A 27770-nucleotide genomic window follows, 5' to 3' on the forward strand; every position below is an offset into this window, starting at 1 on the left:
GCCAGTCTAGAAAAATGGAAAACTTATTTTTAAAGAAACTATGCTTTAACATAACCTTTAAATGGCTTGTCAAAACTTAAAACAGACTTTTAATACATTTTGAGACCTGATCAGGAGCAAATGAAGCATAAGTTACTCTGCAATGGAGTTGGAATGAATCCCATCCAAAACTGACCACATTTTTAATATTGTGTAGCTGAAGGGAGAGACTTGTCTAAAAAGGCCTTAGAAGGTAACTCTGCACAGTAAAGTACTGTTGGCAAATACTTTACCAGTCCATATAGGTACAAATGTTTGGAGAAACATAATCTGTGTTTGAGGAGAAAATGTCAGATTGCTTTGCCTGGTCTACAAGAAAAGTAACTTTGATTTTCGAATCAAGACGACACTACAGTGAATATCTCCGTCTTTCTTTCAGGATGTATCATGTATCTCACCAAAACTCTGTAGAGCTAAAAGGCAGGGTCAAAGCAGTCAGTCCTAGAGGAACAAAATTACATCAAGTGGGGCATGAGACATTCACAGCGATAATTACTTATTGAGCGAAAGTGGATGAGGGATTTCACAGGTCATTTCCCATTTTAAATAGCATTTCCATAATTGTCTCTGATGCATTTGTCCTAGCTTTTCAGCCATTCAACAACTGAGCATGATCCCAGATCAATTAAACAGTACTCTATTACACAATAAAAGTAGTTCTGCATCTCTTCTTTAGCAATGTCAACTACTCTCTACAACTAAAGTACATCGTCTTTTAAGGTGAGACACTATTGATTACATAGACCAACAAGCAAAATTATAGATACGGAATAGAGTAAATAATCTTCTGACATTAGGCTTTAAGCTCTGGGTATTTCCAAGACTTCAGTGGTCGAATAGCCAGTGGACCCAGGTTTACAAAAAAGACCAAGAGATAGCATTTTGACAGTTCTTGACAGGTAGTCACTGGGTTGTGGCCTGAACAAAGACTTTGACACAGCTTAAATAATAGGACCCTATAACTTGGCCACAGCAACAGAGTAGTATCCTCATGCTTTTGAAACCAGCTAGGTTAAGTGCACAGTGCTACAGGACACATCACTATAAATGAGGTTTCCCTTAAGGTATTAATCATGTCCTGTTTTTCTGGTCTATTGATAATTCTAGAGAAAAATATTAGACAGTTTCTGTCCATTTGCAGCTAGGATATCCAGAGAGCAAGAGATCTTTTTGTTTTAATGTGTACATGTAACAGCATCGTGGAATCAGCTGCTTGCCAATTGTTGGGCATAAGAAGTTATTGGAATGACCATAAAGCTTATTTATCTGTCTTGCTTTAGTTGAAAAAAAAATACTCATCTACCCTAAATAAAAGTTGAGATATTTGCGATTGAAAGAGGTGAAGGTCGCCTGATGTCTATGGTAAAGTTAGCGAGGAAATGGCCGCCAAAGTTTGGCGACTCCCAAAGCTTGAGTGTCCTTGAAAACTGCAAATTTACACTTTTTGTGCCCTTGATCAACTTTTTTCAGAAAAATCCACATAGAAATGTGATAGTAAATTACCATAAAACGCGTTGATAAAAGTTGCGCCAACGGGCGGGAAAATGTTGGTTTCTTCAAATTAATTATTTTGACAAGTACCTGAATTCACCATGATGCCACTCATATACTAAGTAGCACTAGAAAAGCCACTCTGATACTCATGGAATTCCATCTGCACACCATCTTTAACACATGCAGATTGTGCAATTAAAACCCTCATATATTTGTAAACGGAATATGAAGGTAATTCAAACACTTACTGGTTTTTCATAAACCATAAACCTGAAAAGATCCTGATTCCAGTTTTTGAGTACAGTTTTCTCTCCATTTAACAATGTCCTCCACATCAGTATTGGCATCCTTTGCTGCCTCAATAAAAGGAATTGCAGGTCACATTCTCGACACCCTTAATCACTGGATGGCTTCTCACAGTTACTCATAAACAAGTATGTAATCAGAATAGTTTACAGTTGTGGCTTTATATGTGTGGAGGTAAAGCATTATGCTTATCAGTTTCAGGGTCACATAAAGTCAGAAGCAGAACCGCATAATATAACAGATGCCTGTAAAAGAGCTATTAGTATCAGAACATTTGAAGACACGGGTTATTTTTAGACTGATACGCAATCCAACACAGAAAACGATAATAATATATTTTATACCTTAGTGCTCAGTGCAAGACAAGAATGAAACCTTGTTAGATAAAATATCAAATGCTCAACATATCTTCTATCTGTGTACTTCAACAAATCTGCTGCACAATATGCAGTACTCACATTATCATGACTGACCATCACTCCATTCGGTAAAAATGTTGTGTCATGGTTGACAAACTGCGGGGACAAAACAAAAAATAATTATCTTGCTATTGTTATTATTAATCCAGCAAGTTGGGCTCTAACCCTTCAGTCCAATGCCAATTTATTATAAGTGCAGGTTAGCCACAGTGGCTCAGAGTGTTTTGTCAATGTTAGGTCTTGGAGGAAGAAACTCAGCTCTGGTGTCATTTAAGGCTGTACAGTGAAACAGGTGAGTCTGAAATGTGTAGTCACACAAAGGACACATTGGGGAACGTTTTAGTTTTATTCTGTTCAAGTGGAAGTTGAGCTGTATATGTTCTATTCTCAGGCAAAATACCGTACTCTGTTCCTTTCTCTCATACTCATAGTGTTTGATATTGTCATTCTGGGTTTAAAAAATTATTATACAGTAGTCTCCACCTAAGATCCCACCACTTTCGATCCTGGATCACTTCAGATCCCGCTGTTTTAAAAAAACATAATTTTTACCACATAAAATCCAACCCTAAGATCCCGATCTATAGGATTACATTCAGTTAAGATCCTGCATGTCAGATAATAGCTTACGAAACAAACACTTGGGTGGACACAGTGAAAATGTTCAGTCAATGCATCACAGATCAGCCACTTCTGAATATGATCTCGGACCTGTTGTAAATCTTGATGAAACGGGATGTTTGCCCCATACAGGATCACACTGAGATGTGAACTTGACGCTTTCATTTTCCCCAAAGATTGTACTTGCATCTGAGTTCTCCACCTGAACTTACGATACAAGCCGAGTAGGTAAGGCCTATACATCAGCATCAGGCAGAATCACATCGAACTGTGAACGCTTCTATGCTTGTTTCCCTGACCATTCCAGCAGTTGTCTCTTCATGCAAATTTGCTGGACAAACTGAATTTTAATTGGAGCTGTCACAACACAATGGTACGTTATGACAAAAGAAAGGAACTCTGTCAGAAATGGAAAACCATAAATTTTGGACAGGTAAAGGTGAGACCATTTCACTGAATGTAGGCCTTAACAAGAGTCACCATAAATTCTCCTCTTGAAGCATCAGTTAAGATCCCATTCAGCTAAGATTCTGCATTTTCCTTGCTCCCAAGCACGGTGACCTTAGACAGAAACTACAGTACAAACCACTGGTTTAACAGCCCCCCCCCCCCAAAAAAAAAAGAATTTAAAAAGGTAGTGTTAGTGCAATAAACTCCAGCTGTTCTCCTTTACAAAATCTGAGGTAATAAACTATGAAAGTACATTCAGATTGCCAAAATTATAAAAGGAACACAACATAGTAACCACTGGATGTTTTGGTAGGTTCAGATAGGGTCAGGTAGATAAGGGTGTTACTTCACTTCAGGAGCAGTAAGGCTATTTAACGAGTCTAACAGAGAATAACTTATAACCAAGACAGCTTTTTAGTAGACCTCTTGGAGAAAATGCAGGAGAGAGTGACCTAGGAAAACCTTGCATCAAAAAGTGAAAATAAAACTCAAGGCCCTGAAGCATACTTTGGAGATCCATTGAGGAAGAAGCCAAGGCAGCCATCTCTGCTCTTTAAGCATATATTCTCTACATTGAGTACACTTCGATTTCAATGTTCTACACTCCAACTGACATAATTAAGAAAGACAGAAAGACAGAACTACTTGATAAAATAGTTGCCCCATGCAGGAATTGAACTCACATATTTAGCCTGCAACAACAAACACCTTGTTATCACACTACAGCTTCCATTGTGACGACTGCAGTAACTAGCAGTAAATTTGTTAGTGAAAAACACTGCATAAAACAAAACATCCAGCAAATGAGTTGAATTAAGAGACACACATTTCTATCACTACTGTATATAAACCAGCAAAGACAGCGAAAAGCATAATATGCTTTTTTTAAAAGTTTTTGTAAGGTTTTACTGCCCTCGCAACTTCAAAAGGTCATATGAGCGCCAAGGGGTGGATGTCAACAAAGAAGTCAAAATGGGGAATCAGGCTTACTCTGTTCACCTCTCTAGCCTCGACAGCACAAACTCTGCTTCGACTACCAAGGCACCCCAGAAATAGCAGTTCACAAAAGAGTGACAAATATACAAAAGAAGTAGAGGAAAGAAAAAAGCGGGCAGTTCCCCCTTTATTGTTCCAACACAGTATGAGCATGACATTGATAAGTCAGCCCATTTACAATTCTACTGTGCATAAGAACATGGATAATATCCCCCTTTTGGGAATGGCCTAAAGACAACTTTAGTCAGCAGCACTGCCCTGGTGGGAGGTCAATAATAAGCCTGCTCTGAAACTTCATTGAGCTTAAAACAAATAAGAAATGATGTTTTGCTAAGCTGCTCAAAAAGCTAGAGTCACAGTGACAATAGGGAGTTGATTTTTAAAAATGGTTGATAAGAAGTCTTTTTGTTATAGTAGAGGTTTTAGAGAGCTCACAACTGCATAAGATCATATCAGCGCCAAAGGGTAGATGTCAACAGAGAAGTCCTTATAGGGAATCGGGCTTACTCTGCTCACCTCTCTAGCTTCAACAGCACAAAGTCTGTTTCGACTTTCAAGGCACCCCGGAAATAGCAGGTCACAAGAGTGTGACAAACATACAAAAGAAGTAGAGGAAAATGACGATAGTAAGGATTAGGAAAGAAAAAGCAGCAGTTCCCTGTTGTACTTCAGGCACAGTAGTGAGCATGACATTGAATCATCCCATTTACAATTCTACAGTGCATAAGAAGGAGAAATGTCCCCCGTTGGGAATGGCCTAAAGACACTTCAGTCAGTGGTACCGCCCGGGGAGGTGGATAAGAAGTCTGCTGGTGCAGCAGACATAATTTATTCTAAACACACAACACTTGCAGGAATGTCAGAGCTAACAGAGTATGCGATAGTAATTATTACATCTGGCAAGACCACAACCAGGGTAACTCCCTTTGTCGATACATTTTTGAGCTATGGGGTTTTGCATAAGGTCAATAATCTATTGAACGATTCTTTTCTTTGACACAAGAAAACTTCTCCTGCAACTAGTCCGTTTCATTTTATAACCTTTGTTAACTAGTGAATTCTTACACTTCATAAACAAATACATTTACAGAAAATAGCAAAGAAATTTAGAATCTTTTTTACAGTACAAACTCACTGGATAAAAAACAGCACAGCATCGGTTTGGAGCCAGCATGTTGAGACGGTGAGACAGTTTGGCAGACGGCAGCTCTAATCCCAGCTTCAGAAAATCCCTCCACTGAAATGAATACAATACCATGTGCTTAAAGCACGATTGAATGGTCTCAAAGTACTACCAGAGCTTTCACATGATAGTCACATTACAGTATAAAGTGGGCCAGAAGATACCATATATATATATATATATATATATATATATATATATATATATATATATATATATATATATATATATATATATATATATATATATATATATATATATATATATATATATATATATGGACTGAAAGTAAGCCCCAGAGCAAAAGTCAATTTATTTATAAACTACACCGTATATAGAAGCTATTAATTAATCAGACCAGAAAGACAAATACTCCTTTTCATAGCCATCAACACGCCAAGTGATATATCCAACAGCTGCATTAGAAAAAAAAATTGACCTACTATGATTATAATATGCAAAGGAAACACTAAAACATTGTACTTGCCAATCCTGAGCACAATCACTGTCTAAAACTTCCAAATGGGCTTTTTACAGAAAATGAGAAATGAGCTTTTTTTTTGGGGGGGGGGGAGTGTTTTACGGCGCTCGCAACTGCATAAGGTCATATGAGCAGTCGGGACACGTTAAACATTTTCAGTTGGTAGGAAATTTTTAACTTTGCCCAGGGGTGTGACTGAAAGACAGCAGTAAGTAGAAGCAAAGGAGTAGCAGTAGAAAGGCTGCAGAAAGAATCAGGGGCCCAGACAACCGGGCAAATGAGGTGAGCGGGTGGGGGCAGAAAGTGGACACGAACGCAGATAACAGAACATGGTTAGAGAGCAAGAAACGATGGGAAAGAAAAAAATTTTTGACAACAAACTTTTCCGTCGCAATCTGGATTCAAACCCTGGACCTATTGAATGAGAGGGGAACACCTCTAGACCTCAAGAGCCCCTGCAATGAGCTCAAACACATAAGTGGGTTCATGATGACGAAAATAAGGTTAAGAAAAATTATACATAGCCATATTACGTATTCTACTTTGAAAAGTTAACCCAAACCACTTTTTTCTTTTATTCTTCCGCTTGTGCCAGTGGGTGTCGCTGGGAGACACAGGCGTCTGTCTGAAGCAAGGCGAGTGGCCTGTAGGAGGCACATCCCGTCAGCTGTGAGGGTGTCTGCAACAGATTCACTCCAACGTCGCCTCGGTCTTCTTTTGCTCACCAGCCAGAATATTTGATGTTATATGCCCTCAGGGCTGGTTGGTTTGGGGGCATCCGTGTGAGGTGTCCGAACCACTTGATCTTTTGTTTTCCAATGTGTGGTAGGACTGGCGTTGCTCCTACTGTGTCACTTATGATTTCATTTTTTATTGTCTCTTCTTGTCTCGTCAGTCGCTCTCCTTAAACATTTCATCTCGCATGTGACCAGCTTCCTCTCTAGGGCTTTTGTTAGAGACCATGTCTGGCACTGATATGTGAGTGTTGGTAGGAAAATGGCGTTGATGAGTTTCGCCTTGGTGCTCATGGGGATATTGGTATATTTCAGGAGAGGGCCGAGTTGATAACTGACAGCATTGGCTTTCTGGCATCTAGTCTCTATTTCTCGATCTAATTTTTCATTGTCAGTGAAAATGCTGCCAAGTATTTGAATTCGCTGCTTTGTTTTATTTAGTAGGGATCCATTGATGTTGATATCCACTTTGTCTGGTCTCTTGCTAACTGTCATAACCTCGGTCTTGCTCACACTGATCTTCATGTCATATTTCTTGCAGCTATGGTTTAGTTGGTTCATATTATGCTCCTGTACTTGAGTCTTGTTGTTCATCATTGCCAGGTCGTCTGCGAATATGAGTTTGTTGAGTGCCTCTGAGTCTGGATAGGCCTCCTTAGTAATCTGGTCCATGTAGATCACGAAGAGCAGAGGAAAGAGATTGCAGCCCTGCCTGACTCCGGATGTTACTGGAAACCAGTCTGATGTTCCACTGGTAGTGCGGACTGCGCTTCTGCTGTTGGCATAGATAACCCTGGTGTTTTCTAGCAGTTGTCCCTTGATGTCGTACTGCTCAAGGATCTTCCATAGCTTATTTCTATTTACTCGATCAAAGGATTTTCCTGATCCACAAATACGAGATGGAGATCTTGTTCCTATTTCAGTCCTCTCACACAGTTGTCAGAGTGAAAAGATTGCATCAGTGCACCCTCTTCCTTTTCTAAACTAAAATGGGCATCACTGAGAAGATGATCGGCTTTTGCGCGAGTGCGTTGCTCTAGGATCTTTGCATATTTTTCCCCCACATGGCTGAAAAGAGATATGCCTCTGTAGGTGTTACAGTCTTTCTTGCTGCCCTTTTTCTTCCATATATTGGTACCACTATCCCAAACCACACAACACAGATAACATACTACCAAAAAGTTCATCAACAGTACATATGTGAAAACATGCAACACAAACTCAGGGGCAGACAAAACAGACGGTTTTTTTTTGTCTGCACTAAAAGAAATGCTTTAATCTAAATCATTACAAAATCCTACCTCAAGTCTTCAGAACTTTTTTCTCCAAAACTACCACTCATTTAAGTACACCCCATTTGCCATTTAATCACAGCTACCAGCCTGATGAAACCCAACACTACAGATCATAAAGTACCATACCAAAAGAAATCACAAAATGTTCAAAGGTTGATACACTTTGAAAACATACGAGGTAAATTCTTGGGTTGGTGTGGTAGAGGTTTGCGCAAACATCAGCATTCACGATAGCTTTCAAAGACGGTAAGTCACTCCAAATATCAAGGATCTGGAAAAACATAATATGTCAAAGGCATTTGTCTCGTCTGATGCACCAAATATTGTGGAATTTAGGATGGACACTTATAAAAGCTATTATTCTATTACTGAGATCTAGATACTGAAGATTCCTACTTAGCAACATACCTGGAAATTAAAAGTACTTTTACATAATTATACTGCTTTGACAAGTGAGGAAATCATGACATGACAAGATATTACGTTTTAAGCCCATGGTAACCAAACGCAGCTAGAATGTTCTATCATTATCTGCCACATCCTCCACTTGAACCACAATGTACCCTTTAAAATCCCATCAACCTGCATGTGCCAATATATAATATTGGTCCCTACCATCAGAATGAAAAATCTTTGCCGACCTAACTTTTAACACCAGTTTGAGAACCGCTTTTACCTAAATAGTCTGCCTCACTCTCAATATCCAGTACCATTTCTTGAAGAATTTCTGTATTTCATCTACATTTCCATATTTCATGAATTACAAATTTAACAAAACAAACATGACAATACACCTGCCAGATCAAAATATTTAAATAAGACAACGAGAGACAGGAAATACACTAATAGCCTGACAAACTAAGTGAGTGATAAGTAAAAAGAGAGGTGCAGGACAAAGCTACATAGGTTCTAAAAACATAGAAATAAGTATAATGATGTAGCTGGAAAAGAAAAGTAGCTAAGAGAAATATTGTGAATGTAATACAGATTGTTAAACAGAAGGCAACCTTGATTTATCGTATGTCTTCAACACAAAAGGTCAGAAAGCAACCCGGGAAACTAGACAACATTTTTAGACATCCTGTTGAAAATTCACCATGGTCTGACACCAGGTGACCCCATCTCCTTCAATGGCAAATATCTCTACTTCTATTCAAGATAGAAGTGTATTTTATTTTCATCAACAGCAAGAAAAAATGAACAAGCTTAAAGATCAAAATAAAAAACTCCATAGGCCCAAAAATTGATGAGCACCTGATTCCGCTGCATTGCGACACAAATGTACTTAGCCCAGAAAGCAAAACTTTACAAGAGAGAGAAAAGACTCATTTTTTAAACAATTGTACCTACATTATGTATTTGTTCTTGCTTTTCTTTTTTCTACATTTAGAACTTGAATTTCGACAAAACATTTCCTCGAGCACATGCAACAGATACCACAGATGAGGAAACTGAAATTCTTTTATAAAGTTAAAAATTTTAGACTATATATATATATATAAATCCTTTTTAACAGCAGACCAGCATTATGCTATATGTGTCCTTGACGCCATAAGAGCATCTAGGCATCAGGCAGAACTTTGGAGAAAAAAACCCATCACAGTAACAGTACAAAAGAAATGGGAGGAAGAGACAAACCAGAGGCTAGAATATACTGCGAAACAACAACTTATCTACATCACCTGATTGATATTTTTGTGAGAGTCCACCACCATGATGTTGACCTTGCATTCCCTCAGCATGTGCAGTAGGATGTTCTTCACATTCGTACATGTGATCCCAACAAATATGCCCCTGGACATTAAAAGAAATTCTGAAAACTACAAATATACAGTGCGTATTTTCACTTTCACCAACTTTAACAATGAGAAATACAACTGAAATTGTCAAAGATGGCGACCCATTGTCGAGGAGAAAAGTGGCCGTCTGAGACAGGTGGCCATCTCACATGTGTCATTATAGTGTACAAATAACGCAAGGGGGGAAATGGGAAGTGGCTGTTTGCAAATAAGATTGTCACAAACAAGTGGCCGAGAGAGCAGGTTCGACTGCATACGGTATACAAACAAGGTATTACACCAATACAATCAACACATGTCTGTCTGTCAATCCGTCCGTCCATTAGTCTGTCACTGCCCAGCCTCTAATTGTGAATCTACAGACAAGTCATTTATGATTTTTAATAACCAGAGTATTGATCTTGAAGACCCATGCTGTTTTATTTCATTTATTCTCATTAGAACTGCGTAGATGGGAAGTTGCATATAACAGACTATTCCATAGCAAAATGAAATAAGTTAACTTAAACCACAAAGCAACAACAAAATTGAAAATGGTAACCTGTATTGTAATCTGGGCCAAGGAACATTAAGCCATGTAAAAATTTCTCAATAAAAGCCACCACGCATGACCATAAATAAGACTAGAACCTTTCCTAGTGTAGTTGGAACAGTGATATGCAGGGCTTGAATTAGGTGTTCAGAAGGGCAGGCAAAAGTTGCCTCGGTGAGGCCTAAAAATCAGAGGGCACCGAGGCAATTTGCTAGGGCACCAAAGGCAAAAATTATTGGTGATCGTTTTGTTGATTAAAGTTTAAAGTGTGTAATGCAGGATCGTGCATCACAATGTTTATATAGATAACAATATAATTTATTCTTGCTCTCTACAAAAGTATAGAGTTATCAGAAATTTTTTTAAATCATGAATGAAAACTAAGTAAATCACAGTAAAATCACATCAATACAAAATCACTAAAAATCACAGTTTTAAATCAAATAATGATCATGATTGCATCTGACTTCTAAATGCCTTTTTGACTAGATTCTAGCTCTTACTGATTGGATTAATATGAATGAATATGACTGTTGACAATAGGGCACAATAGAAAACAGTAAATAACATGACCAATTAGGTAAGCCATTAATCTTTTGAGATTCAAACAGAGTGATTTACAGGCAGTGTAGTGATAAAATAAAAACAAATCATGGTAAATAAAAACAAATTTTGAACTTGTATGAAAAAGAAAAAATGAGGAGTGAAAACAAGGTATGAACTTATATGAAAAAAAAAGAATGAATGACTAAAAACTGCTGTAAAGCAGTTAAACAGAGTGAGGTTCTGACTATGATAAATGAAAACAAGTTTTGAAAATACAAGTTTTAAAATACATGTATGTTATTTTTTTTTTAAGACCTCTAAACAATCAGCATGTCATATTATGACTTATGACTAGATCAGACAATATAGAAAAAGACTGGCTTACTGTTTGTCCCTTATGGGGGAAAAAAACAAGTGATTTTAAAAAGTGTCCCCAGAGAAGATGATTTCAGAGAATAGTGCTGTTTTATCAGGACGTCTGTTTGTGAGACGCATCTCTTGTCACATCTCTCACATCTGCAGTCTTCTTTTTCACCCAGAGCTTTTTTCAGACACTGCTGAGGTTTGGTTATCATTGGTGTTAGTGTGAGTGTGTTTGTACTAGCCATGACAAAATGGACACAATTGTCAAGCTGAACAGTGTCTGACTGAAGCTTTGATGCGATTTCAAACAAGTCTAACAGGATTTCTCCACACACCCCGCCCTCCCATGAGTGTATCTTAAAAATAAAAAAATCAATAATTCCCCCCATTTAGGAGTCCCATATACTTCGCGGTGTTCAGACTCTGAATGAACTTTGGTGCCCCCAACAACTGGTGCTCACACGATGCCATATCTTGTGATTAAGTTGTGTACGCGCAGGTTCACTGACCTGCCACGGTGGCGAATCCGACAAGACGCTTGTATAACATTCTTTTCTTTTTTTTTCCCACAAGTAACAGCACATGATAAATACTGATTTATTTTCATGGTGACACATTTTTTAAAAACAAAAATACAAGGGCACGGCAAAAATTGCCGCGGTTGACCCTTTGATTTTTAGGGCATTACGACAAATCGCAAAGGCACCAAGGCAAATTGCCGCGGTGCCGCGGTCTATTTAAAGCCCTGGATATGAATAGCAGCTGGCATTATTCTATCTAAACAATACTTCTGTATCTTGAAATAGAAATACTTTTCTCATTGCAGCTGCCCAAAGTTATCCTTTCCGCTTTGGTAGATTATACTAATATCTGAAGGATGAAGTAAGGTTCAAAAGACTCAAGGACAATAAAACCTCTGAAATGGTATGGCAATTTTTCTGAAGAAGAAATATGGTTACCAAGAACAATTGTTTATCTTATTGAGGCATGTAGTCAAAGTGTACTGTGCATGAAAAACAGTGATAGAACAGTGATATAAATAGTAGCTGACATTATTCTATCTTTGGGATCACAAACTGATGAACAAGTTCATGAAAATTCTCTGTTGGGTTGGAGTGTGTTATTTCGCCAATAAAAAAGATGTTCATTACTTAACTAAGGGGATTTTGTCTTCTGTTTTTATAACAAAAGCTAAAATTAAAAGCAATGTAACCTATTTCGATCAGCAAATTAACAAGATTCTCAAAAATATTCTCACAGTCAATCCTCTAGGTTCGCCTTTTGTACTTACAACAACAACAAAAGTTAATAAAGCAATGCACGGTACCTTACTTTGATCATTAAATTAAGATTCTGAAAATGTTATAAAGGTTATTCAAAATATAAAAACATTTATTTTTGGGGAATTACAGAAAAAAAAGGCAGATAAAAGCATCAGAATATGCAAATGTTAAAACACAGCAGTGTACCCTGCAAAAACAGCTGCAAGAGCACTGATGAAGTACATGGGAGAGTTGGAACAGGCAATACCCACACTCTCATGAGGATTCAAGCCAAGCTGTGAAATTGAAGACAATAGGAAAGGAGCTAGAGTTTCAAGTTTGTTAATGAAGCGTAGATGAATTTTTTTTAATGCACATAGCTGCCAATTTTTCTAAACCAAAAAAACAGACTCTACCCCCTCCAAACTCCTCACACATATTTTCTGCTTTCAATCAATACATGCTCAATAGCTACCTATGGTAACAGACACAACTAAAACTGACCTATTCGTCTTCGATCTCAATAGTATTAGCAATTCCAAACTTTAAAATTCATAACTTATCTACAATATTAGCAAGTCAGTGAGTAGCAATATACTAGAAAACAGAATAATTATGTATTTTCCAACACAAATATGGACCTTTATACACAAACCTTCAAATCGCAATGTTTTTTTATGCACTGAATGGCAGCTAAGTGTACAAACAGTAGTAGAATTTTCAAAAGGGGTCCAAAGACTATAACTCATATCTGACGCTGTTCAAATTCAAGTAAAGAAATGTTAGAGGCCTCTGTAACATGAAAGTTTACTAATCCCTATTAATAATAGTATTAATAACAATGAGGGTTTTTTTTGTCCTTTTAAATTCAGAAGTAAACAGAAAAAATGTTAACAAAAAGTCAAAGTTCCAGAGACTGACTCTCTATCCCCCCCCCCCCCAATCAAAAACCACCATACTTCAGCCAGAGGACCCAAAGCATTACACTTGATCTGCATCCGCACAGAAAGATCTAAATAAGAATCAGTGTGCCACATGAGAATACATAACAAGACTTGCTGAACAATGCTTGTATCAATAGCTTTGCTTAAAGGGATCTCAGTAATCAGATCCTTACCCCAAATCCAGATCAGAGTATTCGTGGTTAAGAGAAAAATACCCAGCAGTTTTGCCACACAAGTACACACCACTACACACTTGCACAATCATTATAATAATGATCACCATAATAATAATAATAATAATAATAATAATAATAATAATAATAATAACACTAATAAATAATAAAATGGTGATGATGATAATAATAATAATAATAATAAATTGCATTGATCTAACAATAACAACATTCCTTCTGTATTAGAAGGTACGATGTAGAATCTTACCATTATAAATGATTCAGCAGCATGTACAACTTCTTGATAGTACTGTCCGTAAGTCCATTCCTCCCACTTTCCATCATACTTATACGCTGTGTATCAATAACACAGAGTTAGAGCTATGATAATTATAGACTCAAATCATCCCAAAAAACTGAAAAACTACTTGTTAGGACAATGGATAACATTTTTTGGAAGACAGGATTTTTAATTTTTTTTTTTTAACATTAAGTTTTAAGTATAATAATCCAACTGTCAGAACATGAACCTCCACTACAAAAATATCTAATCAATATATTTAGTGCACTGGTAACGAGAATCAGACTGACTATTCTTGGTGTATTTGAGTCTGTTATAGGAGCTAAAACTGTTACCTTTATAGTAAAGTAAACTTTAAAAGCTGGAAATGCTTCAAAAAAACTTCCTTGGCATGCCCTTTCAATACAAGATAACCATTTGTCTCTGTCCCATACAATGTATATAACGAGACAGTTCATGTCATAAGAAATATACTTTCAGCAACATCTTCCAACCCTTTTGACTGAAAGGAAAATGAAGAAAAGGATCATGCTGACAATACAATATTTTTCTTGTCAAAAGCCAAGATTCATACTCATGATCTTTCAACTTTAAGTCCAACTACAGAAATCCTTAGAAAGATGCCCATCAAGTTCATATTTATGAAGGGTGCATTTTTCATTGTAGAGTCACAAATAGAGTTCATGTCTTCATTGTAAAGTTTAAAGTAACTTACATAGCGTAGGGCATATCTTTCATTGTAAAGTAGCATCGACTTAAGGTACATCTTTCAATATAAAGTGACTGTCCTTGGGCTCATCTATCATTGTAAGGTCGCTGACCTTGGGCTTGTCTTTCATTGTAAGGTTACTGACCTCGAGCACGTCTTTCATTGCAAGTAAAATGACTGACCTAGGGCACGTCTTTCGTTGTAAAGTTGCACTGCACGCAAGAGAAATGATGGCACTGTGACGGGCTCTTCATCATCTTCAACCCTAATGTTCACAGCATTCTCAAGCTGATGAACAAAGTGGGACACTGCAGGAACTTGCTCATCAATGCTCACTGTGCAAAGTCAAATGTAAACAACCACTTGATTACAAGCAGAACAATCTGCTAAAAATTGAACGACACATTACATTACAATTCCTGTGCTTTTTTAGTGTAAGCGAACATCAGAAAAATCATAGGAGGATCAGAATTCATCATTATCATATGTATCAATAGTTTGTTTTGCCTAGATTCTAGGTCATTCGAATTCAATCTTTAGCACACAAAAAAAAAGCATGTGAGACACACAAAAAAATAATAATCCATTAAGACCAATAACAGTATTATGCAAATCTATTATATATTTATGTTGTCAAGTAACAAATGCAAACAAGTACAGTTCTCTTCTGTCAAACTGCTTTCAGAAAGAAACAGTAAATTTTCTGAAACAATGAAATATTATACTGACAGACAAGCCCCACAACCAAGGGAAAAACTCAAAGAGTACAACAGCATAGGTTTGGTCTACCCAAAGAAATTAGTCCAAGAAGTAATTTACACATACCCCTTGAGCCTGTTGATCCACTCCAAATACTAGCAGAAGAATCCACTTTACGAAGACTACCTGGAAGGTCCAATTGAGCCCTGGAAATGTTTTTAAAAATGTGTTTTTGTTAACAGCACAATACTGTAATAATGTCATAAAACTGTAGTAATATAGTATACAATGTGACAGCGGACATGTTTTTCCTAGGACAGATTTGGACAGCAACAGAAACAAAGGACTGAAATTGAAGTAGAACAAGCCGACCACACAAGAGCGCCAATCAAATGCCCTACAACATGTTAAGGAGGTGCATGACCCAACGTTTTACTGTAAAATGAACTTGCATTCAAGTTATCCACAAAAAGATCACACCTTTTGTTAAAAGTTCAAATTAAGAAACTATTTACTAATTGCTATGTACAGTAAGAAGTTAAAGTTTTACAGCACTTGCAATACAATAAGGTCATATATGAGTAGATAAGAGGTGTTACAAGAAGTAACAAACACAAAAAAGAAGGAGAGATAAGGACGATAGTTTTGATAGGAAAGAAGAAGCAAACCACACCAGAGCACCCGCAAACCACCCACCAGTAAGAAGTCAATACCCACTTCCAAGACAATAGTATAAAATAGAGGTAAAATCACTGATTCAAAATCAGTTACCGAACAGACTGAGCCACATAGACATAAAGCCAAGAACCCCCCCCCCCAAAAAAAAACAAACAACAACAACCAACAACCCAAAAATAACCCACATTCAATAATGCCATTTGAATATTGAAACAGGGTGGTCACACCAGTCCAACAAAATATTGACTGAACTGCATTCCACTGTTAATCTAACTCACAGAGTGTTTTTGGAGGCTGCCTAAAAACACAATCATTTAAAAACATTTCAGCCCAATGAGCCTAAAACCTTTATCATCATCATTGCCTTTTTCAACCTGGATCAGGATATAGGCCACAAAACAAACATGTTCCACCTTTTCCTATCATGGGCTAGCCGCTTGATGTTATTCCATGTCTTCCCACTTTTCTGTACATCTATTTCTGTGACTCTTCTCGGATTTCCACAACAGTCTTCTCTTTGATCCTTTATACTGTGGGTTCAAATCTAACACTTCCCATGTTATGCATCCATCGCCACCGCCTTCTTCCCACCTCATCCCTGACTAGGCTCTGTCTTGTTCTCCTAAACAGTTCCTCGTTGGTGACCCTTTCTCTGTCCATCTGATCCTCAGTAACTTCCTTAGACATTTGTTCAAAAAAACCTGGATCCTCTTTATGCAAGTCTGAGACGTGTGCCATGTCTCACATCCATACAACAAGACTGACTTCACATTTGAGTTGAAGATCCTCCGCTTTGTTCGTAGTGAGATATCCCTGATCCCCCAAATCCTATTCAAAGATATAAAAGCAGCCTGTGCTTTTCTGATGCAGGACTTTAATACAGCGCCTATTCCTCCCTCTCTGTCATGTATGCTCCCAAGATAGCAGAAGGATTTGACGTCTTCTAGTGCATTTCCCTCTCTATTGTGACCTATTTCTTTTGTAGTGCATCTATCCTTAAGACTTTTGACTTTCAAGGGTGGATCCTCAATCCAACAGACTCTGATAGTAGTGTTAGGCTATCTAAAATTGTGGTCTTTGATTGCTTCTATTCTTGGGTGTGTAACAGAAGCACCAAGTCAACTTCAAAGTCCAGATTGTCCATCTGTGTCCATGGGGTCCACTATATGCCGTTTCTGTGTCCTCTGGTAGTTTCCTTTATTTGCGAGTCGATAAAGAGGAAAGGTGAGAGTAAACATCCCTGTCTCACCCCAGTCTTGATGTCAAAGCAGTCAGTGAGCTGGCCATCATGTATAATCCGGCAACTTGTCCCTTCGTAAATGCTCTTGATGAGGTTAACCAACTTCTGTGGGCTTCCGTGAGGTCTCAGTATCTTCCATAGTGTTTCTCGGCCTATACTGTTAAAGGCCTTCTCAAAGTCAAGGAATTTTATGATCAACTGAGAGGACCAGCTGCTTTACCTTCGTTCAGCTTCTTAATCTCATCCAAAATTTCTTGTTTTGATGGACCATCACAGCAGATTGGTAACTCATTTCTTGCTGGCAGGATGCTTGGCTGTTAACTTGGTGGTAGTCTATCCAGGGAACTATTGAAATGCTCTGCCCATGGTTTCCACTGAGATTCCTTTCCAAAAATGTTTTCCCTCTTGGTCCTTAATTACTGTTACTTCTAGTTTCCCATATTTTCCAGCGAGAGTGTAGTCTGGTAAAGCATTTACGTGTGCCCTCCTGCTGCTGCCTCCTTTTCCCTCTCCGTCAGCCTGTTCATGAATTCCTCCTTGCCTTTTCTTAGTTATCCCTTCACATCTTTAGCTGTTATCCTGTACTGCTCCAACGTGTCCGTTTTTGATCCTCTTGTTCTATCTGCATTTGCCTCTGCTTTCAATTTTCTTCTAATCCTTGGTCCAGTGCATCTCCATCTCCATGTCATCCTCACCAAGATCAGGTAAGGGTTGAAACTCCTCTTTCTTGTGTCCATCTAAGAGACTTAATTGGAACTTTGTTCTTTTGGTTCCTGTTCTGGTTCCATGCTTTTTTAAATGAAACTTGAATTTTGCTAACATCAGATGATGATCCGATCCAATGTCTGCCCCTCTCTGTACTGTGGCATCTTCCAGTGAACGTCTGAACCTATGAGAGATACTAAAATGATTGATCTGGTTCTCCGTCACTCTATCTGGTGATACCCAAATAGCCTTGCAAATCCTCTTGTGGGGAAAAACAGAGCCTCAAAACTGACTCCTAGTATGCGCAGCCTGTATCTCTTCATTTCTTGTGCCACTTGAGAACTCTTTCACACTTCATACAAGATGCAAACATTCCACAACGCAATCAGGCTTGTTCGACAGAGAAGGTTTCGGGTTAGAAGAGTCCTTTCGGTCTTGCCCACTGTCCTTCATTGTTCCTGCAGATGCAGAAACTCCTCCGTCTCCCAAAATGGAAAAATATTAAGGTCTGTTTGTTCGTGTTTCTGTAACTTTTAGTTTTTTGGGGGTCCGGTAGTTGGCCCTCCGCAAACTGGCACTTTTCAGGAGACCAGACCTACGTACCATCTAATGTCGCCTCTAATGACACCTAGTATAACGGCAGGCGTTATTCTTTGCTCCCCCATAGTAAAACTACGGGCCCCCCCACCTGCAGGGGTGAGCCCCAAACTTACAAGAAACTAGTTATTACAAAATGATAACCTGAGCTATTGTAACCCACCTAGGTGCCTGAGCTGAGACTGGACTTTTCTGTGCTTTGAACATCTGGTTGGAGTTGTCAAATCTTTTACCAGTCCTGATGACAAATTGAAGTAGAGGACAATGTAAAGTGTAACGACAAATTAATTCAGAAAATATAATGGGAGTCTTTTTAAAGAAGCAGGAAAATATATTGGGAGTCTTTTGAAAGAAGCAGGACTACTTGTTGACTCTTAAAATACTCACATATTTTTAACTTACATTTTATCTCTTTTAGAGCCCTTTCAAAAGTCTAAACAGTTCAGCAGACAAAAGGAATCTGCTAACATCCTTTAAAAAAAAAACAAGCAATGCAAAAGAGATAACAATGAGATGTGAGGCATCTTTGGTAATATCAGGCGCTCGTCAACATAATGAAATCGAAGAAACAGGAATTTTCCCACCAGTTTGGCGATTTTTATAGAATTTTTGTTTTTAAGCTCAAAACCTCATATGTCCATATAAAACACTTTTTCATGTGAGTTTTACTAAAAACTTTTATTAAAAGCACAAACTATGTAATTTTTCCATTTTCAAAGACTCTCAAGCTATTGAAGTTACCAAATTTTGGCACCCATTTTCAGGTTAATTTTACCACTGAAACCCAGCGACCCCCATCTCCTGCAATAGCAAAATCATGTATCTCAACTTTTATTTAAGATAGATGGGTATTTTTTTCATTGAAAACAAAGCAAATGAATAGAATGAAAAATAATAAGTGTATGGGGGTTTAACACCCCAGTCAACACAAATAGGTCATCTAAAAGGCAGGACCTCCGAATTTAATATCCACGTCCAATAGGACCAATTAAGCCAAGAGCCTTGAAAACTCTAACAAAATTACCCGAGTTCAAGAATGTCCACTCTGGGATTCGAACCAGGCCCACCCTTTCTGTAGACCGGCATAATATCAACTGAGCTGACAGGGCACTCAGGTAAAAATAAAAAGACCATTTCATTATAAAATCTAGACAAAAAAAGGCCAGAGAGAACACGAGACTGTACCCGAGGAACAGAAAGTAGTATGACACATCTTGCACAAAAAAGCAAGACAAGACCAAATCTGAAATGTAAAAAAAATACCTAAAAACTTATCTCTCAACTGAACAGTTCTCAAGAACTGAGAGTTTACATCAATTACTCAAGTTACACAAAACTGTGACTGGCACCTGTTGTACGTACTGCTTAGGTTCTTTGCTGTTTAATGCAGAACAGTGAATTCAATAATACCTGAGCGATTATGTTTTTATCGAGGTTCTCTGTCTGTCTGCCAGGATGTTGCCTGGGTTGGCCTTGACTGAGAGTCACGGTTGAAGCAGCCCAACTCCACAAATTATCTAAAATGAGTCAATGGAGCTGAAAAAAAAAAATTTACAAAAAAGCGTTAGCCATGGCTAAAATAAATGAAATGTGAATGAAAACAAATGCTGCATGGAAATACATTCATGAGCACAAGAAGACAACAGTCAGCCCACTTATAGAGGATTCACTTCAACTGATCTGGTTCTTGACGCTGGTTGCATTTCAGTAAACTGGAAAAGAAATAAAGTAATAAACGAAAAAATTTCTTTTTTAAAACAAAAAATTAAAAGTACCCGGTATTCACTGAGCTATTACTTCAAACATATTGGTTTCTACTGAACAGCATTTAAAATCCTTTTGACTTCCTCTGAGCACTCTCATCACTAGTTCTTTTATCTATATTACAGGAGCGCTCCACCAGTTAGCTCAGTTAATATCATCAGGCCGGGGTCTGGAGCGGATGGCCCTGGTTCGAATCCCAGTCTGGATAATCTTGAACTCGGATCGTTTTGTGGAACTTTTAAATAGGGGTTTCTAGCTCGCCAGGCGAGTGGCGATTTCTGTGAAAATCCAGGTTTTTCCTCGTTCTCAGCTCCTAACTTTATTAGTTCTTGGCCTAACATCATAAAACCAACATGAAACGAGAGGTCTATGTGTCCTTTTTGTTTCCATGTTAGTTTCAAAGGGGAGAGAAATACGTATCATTAAAAAAATGTTTAGTTAAAACTACAGGGGTAGTTACGCGTTCCGCCATAACACGTGGCAAGGCAAATTTTGACAAATTCAGAGCATAGCACATTTCGAATGGTTTATTCGAGCGGAATTTTCCATTGCTATTCGTTGTAATTAGCTGCAGAAATCACGTGATTTTGTAGTAAAATTGGACGCTGAACAGTTTACAACACACACAGAGTTTGAACAACGCTTCTTTAAAAAGTCATGGTAAAATCGATATATTTCATTTTCCAATTTTTTTTAAATCAACGATGGCAAATGCTCCCACGGCAAGTTATATTGACAGATATCATATTTAGCTCTCTAGAAATGTCATCTTTGTTAAAAATTATTAAAGTTTTGTAGCAGAAAATCAAACTTTACTACACTATCCCATTTCATTTCGAAACTCTGGATTTTTACTGTAACTGATGTAAACAAACAACTGCCATCAATGGTACGACTATATCTGGTAGTATGAGAGTGACAAACATTAATATTATGATTAACGGCCACAGATACTTTTTTATATTCTTATACTGAATATGTACGAAAGTTGAAATTAAAATGAAACTTTCAAAGGATATTAAAAAATGTGGTGGGCTTTGGTCCTCCTCCGACGTGATTTAAGAGTGAACTCTTATCAATCCAAGAAAGAAAAGGTTGATTGAAGAAAGCGCAGGTTGAGTTCTAGAAAATCTTGATCTATCGGAAGGCAGGGTGTGTGTGGGGGGGGGGGGTGTCAGGTAAAATGGCGTTTACCCAGATTCTGTGCGCATTATGCAATAGTCAGGGTGCAGAATTAAAAAGAAATTGAAAAATCTTGATAAGTTCACCTGGCAACAAGATGAAATAATTAGTATTGAGTTCACCAAAAGGAACTCGCATTCTGCGTGATACAACTGCATAAGTGCCAAGAGACAAATTTTTCAGGAGAAGCAAAAAACGTTTATTTCTTTAGGCTCGTATCGATGAATCTGAAATTCACATATTATTATGATATAATATGATGTGGGACGATGGTGGGTAACCAACTATTTTTTTTTCTTACAAAAGTTACCGGATATAGGCGATTTAGACTTGCCAAAATCTGCGTGACAATATGACGGCATCTAGGCGTTGGAATCACGTTAATCAATGCCACTCGACGAGCGCCAGTGGTCGCTTGGGCGTTTGTGTTTTTGATAAAAGCAAATCATAATAGTTTTAACAGATTTTTTAAATGCCATTCCGTCTTAATTCAGTTGTTTTCGTGCAAACATGATAAAAAAGTGAAACAAGTAGCATTTTAAGTAAGAAAGACTGTTGTATACTGCTTGAAAATAGAAAGTCACACATGTAACTTGAAATTAATTTATATCCTACCTAACTTTCAGTGCCTTTTATAAGCTCAGATATTAATGTTTAAAACCAACAAAAAGAGCAATAAAGACATTATTCATGAAAGTTTTGTGCAAACATTTTTATTTAAAGTTATTGAGTCATTTTTTCAGGGTGGAGCAATCATGAGGCTTCTACAGGAAAAATTCCCAACACACCTTCATGCAACCTATTTTCGGCCTTATTTTTAGACACAGCACTGACCCATTCAAAAACTGACCGTAGAAGTAGGAAATGTCCAAGTATATTTTACAAACAAGAAATAAAATGAAACTGTTCCTGTTGTTAACGTAATAAATCAACTTGGTTCATTGACCCGAATTGTCTTGAGATCATCAAAGAAAAAATCACGCTTTTGAGTTTCTAAAGATGTTTATATTTTAATTGCTGAATTTGCAGGCCATCCAAACACATATTGTGGTTGAGTCTTCAGAGGCAGCCTCCTGGAGTTGGTAAAAAAGACCATTCATCTTAACGTTCAGTTTGCACTGGGTGTCGTTTTTTGTTCAATGTAGGCAATGAACGCTTGTGACAACGGGGTCATTCTTGTTTCAGCCAGGTCTAAATGGTCTAAAAATCGAACATAACAAGTGTGTGTGTGTGTGGACATATTGTCTTGTTTTCTTAATGACGTTCAAGATTATTCATGAGCACATTGATCAGACTATTTTTAGGGACCTCTTGATTACACTGTGTGTGCTATCCACTTCCTAGCGTTTGTCTTTTACAAAGATATTTGTGTTCAAAAGTTTTGTTTTACCTGGTACAAATGTCGCTGATTGCATTTTTGACAAGATAGTATTGTGGTCTGATAAGTACATCTTTTCTTTTTTCAAGTGACAAATTAAGTATCATCTACCAGAATAGTAAAGTGATCAATGATTCAAGAATGATACATGACACACGTAGCACACAAAGAGTTGTGATAATAATAATTATTCACCAATGGTTGTACGAAATGCGAAGTAAGCGTGCTTTAGCTAGCTGTCAATCAAATACATCGGGGATTGACAAATCTCTTCTACACATCCATAATTCGGGTTAAAGGTGATGAAAAATTGAAGAGACATCAGTCAGGGATGGAAATTTGAACGAGTTGTTCTTGATTTTAAGTTTTCTGTGTTCGTGTTGTCCGTACTCGACTACATTCTTGTTTTTCCTTTATCCAATCTTCATGCAGTTTGTCTTGCTTTACTCAGCTCTTTTAGCTCTACCTAGTGATATGTATTTTGGTCTATTTGATGGTTCTCAATTTTTTTCATGAAACCCCCTATTTTAAAGCTATCAACCCATTTGGCTTGATCCTATTGAAGACAAACGTTTAATTAGGAAGTCCCTCCTCTCAAATAATTTAGCAAGTAGCTATTCTCCCGCGTTGCGCCGGTCAATAGATCGATGGCTATTCTCTAGAGTCGCGTATAGTTGCACATGTCGCTTCTCCACAGCTTTCCATCTCCCCTGTTGGCATGTGGCGTCGGTGGCTTAGTGGTTAGGCTCTCGGGCTTGCAACCGTAAGGTCGTGGTTTCGAATCCCGTCAGGGACCCGACGTTGTGTCCTTGGGATAGGCACTTTGCACAAATTTTCCTCACTTTACCCAGGTGGAAATGGGTACCCGGCTATAGACAGTGAACGATCTTGTCAGTTTGCTAGTGTTTGAGCGCGTGAAATCCGCAGCTTGCACTGTATGCTTCCGCGGAAGCCGAAAATGTTTCTGAGTGTTCTTAGAGGGTCTGCTGGGGTAATAATAGTTGTAAAGCGCATAGAGCATGCTCTTGAGCATGGATATGCGCTATATAAATGCAATTGTTATTACGTTTTATGGCCATTATGATGATTATATTGTTGAAACTGAGTTCAGAGCCAGGTGTGCCTTCTTGTACTTCTGGTTGTGACTGAGGGTTATTGGCGCTTCTGGTGCTGTTACTTCTCACACAGAAATTCCTCCTTCTTCCGTCACTGCTGCTTTCATTGAGTAGTGGCTGCATTCCATTTATGGTGAATTGCATTCTGAAGAAATGCCCACCCTAATGAGTGTTTGTGTAAGGCCATAATGTGCCGACAGGGGAGATGAAAAGCTGTGGAGAAGCGACATGTGCAACTATTAACTATACGTGATGCCGAAGAATAGCCATTGATTTTTTTTACTGGCGCGACGCCGGAGAATAGCCACTTCCAATAATCTAATAAGTGATAAAAGGACATTTTATTAAACCCATCCATACGATTAAACTTTATTAACTACTAACTAAACACTATTAGGTTATTAAATTTCAAAAAAGGGGAACCTCCAAATATAATGTCCAGCTCCAATAAGACCAAGTCAAATGGGTTGGAAGCCTCGAAAACTCCACAAAACAACCCAAGCTCAATTCAATAAAGTATAGAATCTAAAGACCAGTCTCTGGAATTCAAACAATGCAGCATGCACACATGGCCTGACAACTTTACAACAAATTATAACTATAGTATAATATAAAGAGCATTTGTATAGCGCATATCCCCGCTCAACAGCAGGCTAATATGCGCTTTACACTATATTAATAAATGAGAAAAACAGCTGATCAGGAAAACAGAACACTGACAGGAAGAATGAAGAAGGGCTAGATTCTAGATTCTAGATCCCTAGTCCAAAGGTATTTCTCTTGGTACCTCTTCTCGTAACGGCCCATCTTTATACTCACGGTTTTTCGGTTAACCACATTGGCTGCGATACCTAATTACTTTCAGATTGTATAGCCTACAAAATCAAGATCTTGACGTTCTTCTCCCAAAAGTGGGTCTCTCAAACGAATGCGCACATCGTTACTTTCTTGAGAGAGAATTCCTTAGTTTTGCCAGGTTTTGACTTTGGTTGAATCTAGATATCTAAATTTAGAATCTAGACGATTTGTGATTAATATGTGACTTGTTTTGACCTTCTGATAATTAATTGAGCTCCACATATCATGACTTGTATTTTTGTTGGGAAACATTGTTTTGTATTGATTATAGAAGCAATAAAAATAAAATGTTTACACATTTTTTAGCTCTACAACACAGCCGACATAGTTCTACATAGAATATATCCTTTGTGGCAAGATTAGATCTAGTCCACCCATAGATGTATGTACACTATAACAGTGTCTCTGACTATAGTTTAAAAGGAGATAACTCTATGAGTCCACCCAAGGAGTTTACAAACCTTGAGTTGACTCAGTTGACTGGCTGGCCTTGGTCAATGTCATAGATTTACAGGCTAGGCTAGACTAGGCCTAGGTCTCTCTTAATCAGAGACAGTTAACATACACTGTCTCTGGGTCTATTATAGCACAAGATGAGTAATCTGCTAGGCCTGGATCACCGCGCCTTTGAATATTCAGCATAATATCAGTAATGGTCTTGGGTCTCTCACTCACTCACAAACACAAATTACTTAAATTACAAACACGCACACACACACACACACACTCACACACAAATGGGCCTATATTATGCCCACACACACACACACACACACACACACACACACACACACACACACACACACACACACACACACACACACACACACACACACACACACACACACATACACACGTGTCCACGACATGCAGTATAGACCCATTTTGGTTATGGGTGTAAGCCAACTAGGACGATGATGATTATAATAGCCCCTGTTGACCCTTGGCTCGGCTCGCACTGTCGAGTCACTTCCGTCAGTCCTGTTAACCACCACATGCAATCATATTAGGACCCTCTTTATTTAGTTAGAAAGGCCCATTTCCTTGCTAGTATACAGCGCCCATTTAGTTTTTATCTCATGAGTTGCTCCCGAGGAAGCCCAAGAGGCGAAGCGTTGAGCTGTGTCTATTAAAAATTTTTTTAACATTTTAATATTGTTATATTATTTTTTCTCAAAATCAAACAAGACTCTCCCTCTCTGCTTTCCAAACAATGGTGAGGATGATTATCATTTATTATTATTATTATTATTATTATTATTATTATTATTATTATTATTATTATTATTATTATTATATTATTATTATATTATTATTATTATTATTATTATTATTATTATTATATTATTATTATTATTATTATTATTATTATTATTATTATTATTTTATTATTATTATTATTATTATTATTATTATTATTATCGGGGTGTCTTATGGGGTAGGGCTTGCAGCTCCACCCTGGTATTCTTCACCTCAAAGCAGGCTACTTCTCTACTTCTCTGACTAAATCAAAACAAAACGTGTTCACAAATTTTTTTAAGAAAGAAAACGTAATAATTTATTCAGATTTCCGATTTATTTACCGGTATTTTTAAAAACAAAAATCCACGAACACCCAAACGAAATTCCTGGTTAGTCTACAGTATAGGGCCTACTATAGCCTGCTTGAAGAGTGATCTATATTGGTCTGCGTGTCTTGTACCTCTAATACAACTGTAGGCTGGTTTGTCCCTTACCTGTTCCCACAGACTGAATACCACACTGGGAAACTGACCTTGCATGGCTCATGGCCGAGACAAGCATCCGATGGTTCTTCTATGAGATTCGGGGGCTGAAGTCGCGCTGTAGGACGTGCCTAGGCACAAGGCGTGACTTGACTCTTGGCCATAGAGTTACCCCCTTTTAAAGTACATCTATGCTCTTGGCTTTATAGTTTGAACATCTGTGCGGCTCCAGACTCAAGACAAACGGCAGCATAGACTGAACACGCCCCCCCCCCCCCCTCGGAACCTCCTCATTTATTTTATTTCTCTTTCGGCTCTACAGTGCTGTTAGATTGTGCGTTTAGGACCTACACTTGAATGAAGTTTTGAGCTTATTAACTGCATACTATGTACGATTTTGTTCTGTGGGTGGAGATAAGACAAAACAATGGCCAGAACATAAGCCCCTTTTATCAGTGAGTTGAGGTAGTTTTAAACTGGAACCTAGTGTTTCTTCTTAAATACAAAAATATAGGCCTAACGTATAGGATACCTACTTGAAATTCTGATGTGGATGGAAATCAAAAGAAATGTTTTCATCATAAATGGTATCATCACGAAGGATGCGCTGTTTAACAACAACAACAAAAGCGGCAAATTTGCTTTTAACATAGTTTTAGTAAAAGTTGTATGGCACTTGCAACACAATAAGGTCCCCCTCGGGGGATGCTTTTTAACTGATTTAAGTGTCTTTAGTCCATTCCCAAAGGGGGGGGGGGGAGACATTAACATAATTATGCAGTGTATAATTGTGAGGCAGCGTGGTGGAATCAGGCTCTCGTCAAAATAATCAAAATGAAGAAACTTGCATTTTTCCGCAGGTTTGTGAATTTTTATTAAATTTTTTTTTTTGGCTCAACACCTTTCATGCCCATTAAAGAACTCATTTCTGTGTGGATTTTTCTGAAAAACGTTGATTAAAGACACAGAAAAAGTAAATTTTCAGTTACCACGGACTCTTAAGCTAAGGAAATAACTAACCTTTAGCGGCCATTTTCTCACTAATTTTACTTCTGAAAATAGGTGACTCCCCCACCTCCTTCTTTCGTAAATATCTCAACTTGTATTCAAGATAAATTGATACTTTTTTTTATCCAAATAAAGACAAGTGAACGAGCTTTAAGATGATACTAATATCTCTACA

General features: G+C 37.8%; 1 protein-coding gene across 3 annotated transcripts in view; it reads right to left on the reverse strand.

Moving 5' to 3' along the window:
* Positions 1-25564, reverse strand: part of LOC101863710 (long-chain-fatty-acid--CoA ligase ACSBG2) — a 42236-nt gene extending 16672 nt beyond the window's left edge. The window contains exons 1-11 of one of the 3 annotated variants that reach the window (XM_005090388.3): positions 24825-25564; positions 19977-20102; positions 18730-18804; positions 15473-15552; positions 14830-14982; positions 13906-13991; positions 12728-12816; positions 9701-9812; positions 8194-8289; positions 5461-5562; positions 2298-2354 (exon numbers count right to left, since the gene is read on the reverse strand). In XM_005090388.3, the coding sequence (XP_005090445.1) occupies positions 2298-2354; positions 5461-5562; positions 8194-8289; positions 9701-9812; positions 12728-12816; positions 13906-13991; positions 14830-14982; positions 15473-15552; positions 18730-18773 (819 nt within the window). In that variant the 5' untranslated portion in view covers positions 18774-18804; positions 19977-20102; positions 24825-25564. Of the gene's footprint in view, positions 1-2297; positions 2355-5460; positions 5563-8193; positions 8290-9700; positions 9813-12727; positions 12817-13905; positions 13992-14829; positions 14983-15472; positions 15553-18729; positions 18805-19976; positions 20762-24824 lie in introns of those variants that run through there. The other 2 variants (XM_035971305.1, XM_005090389.3) reach the window with 2 other exon arrangements.
* Between the last annotated feature and the right edge of the window lie 2206 nt (positions 25565-27770).

Source organism: Aplysia californica, unplaced genomic scaffold (assembly GCF_000002075.1).
Source record: "Aplysia californica isolate F4 #8 unplaced genomic scaffold, AplCal3.0 scaffold00016, whole genome shotgun sequence".
Taxonomy (NCBI): domain Eukaryota; kingdom Metazoa; phylum Mollusca; class Gastropoda; order Aplysiida; family Aplysiidae; genus Aplysia; species Aplysia californica.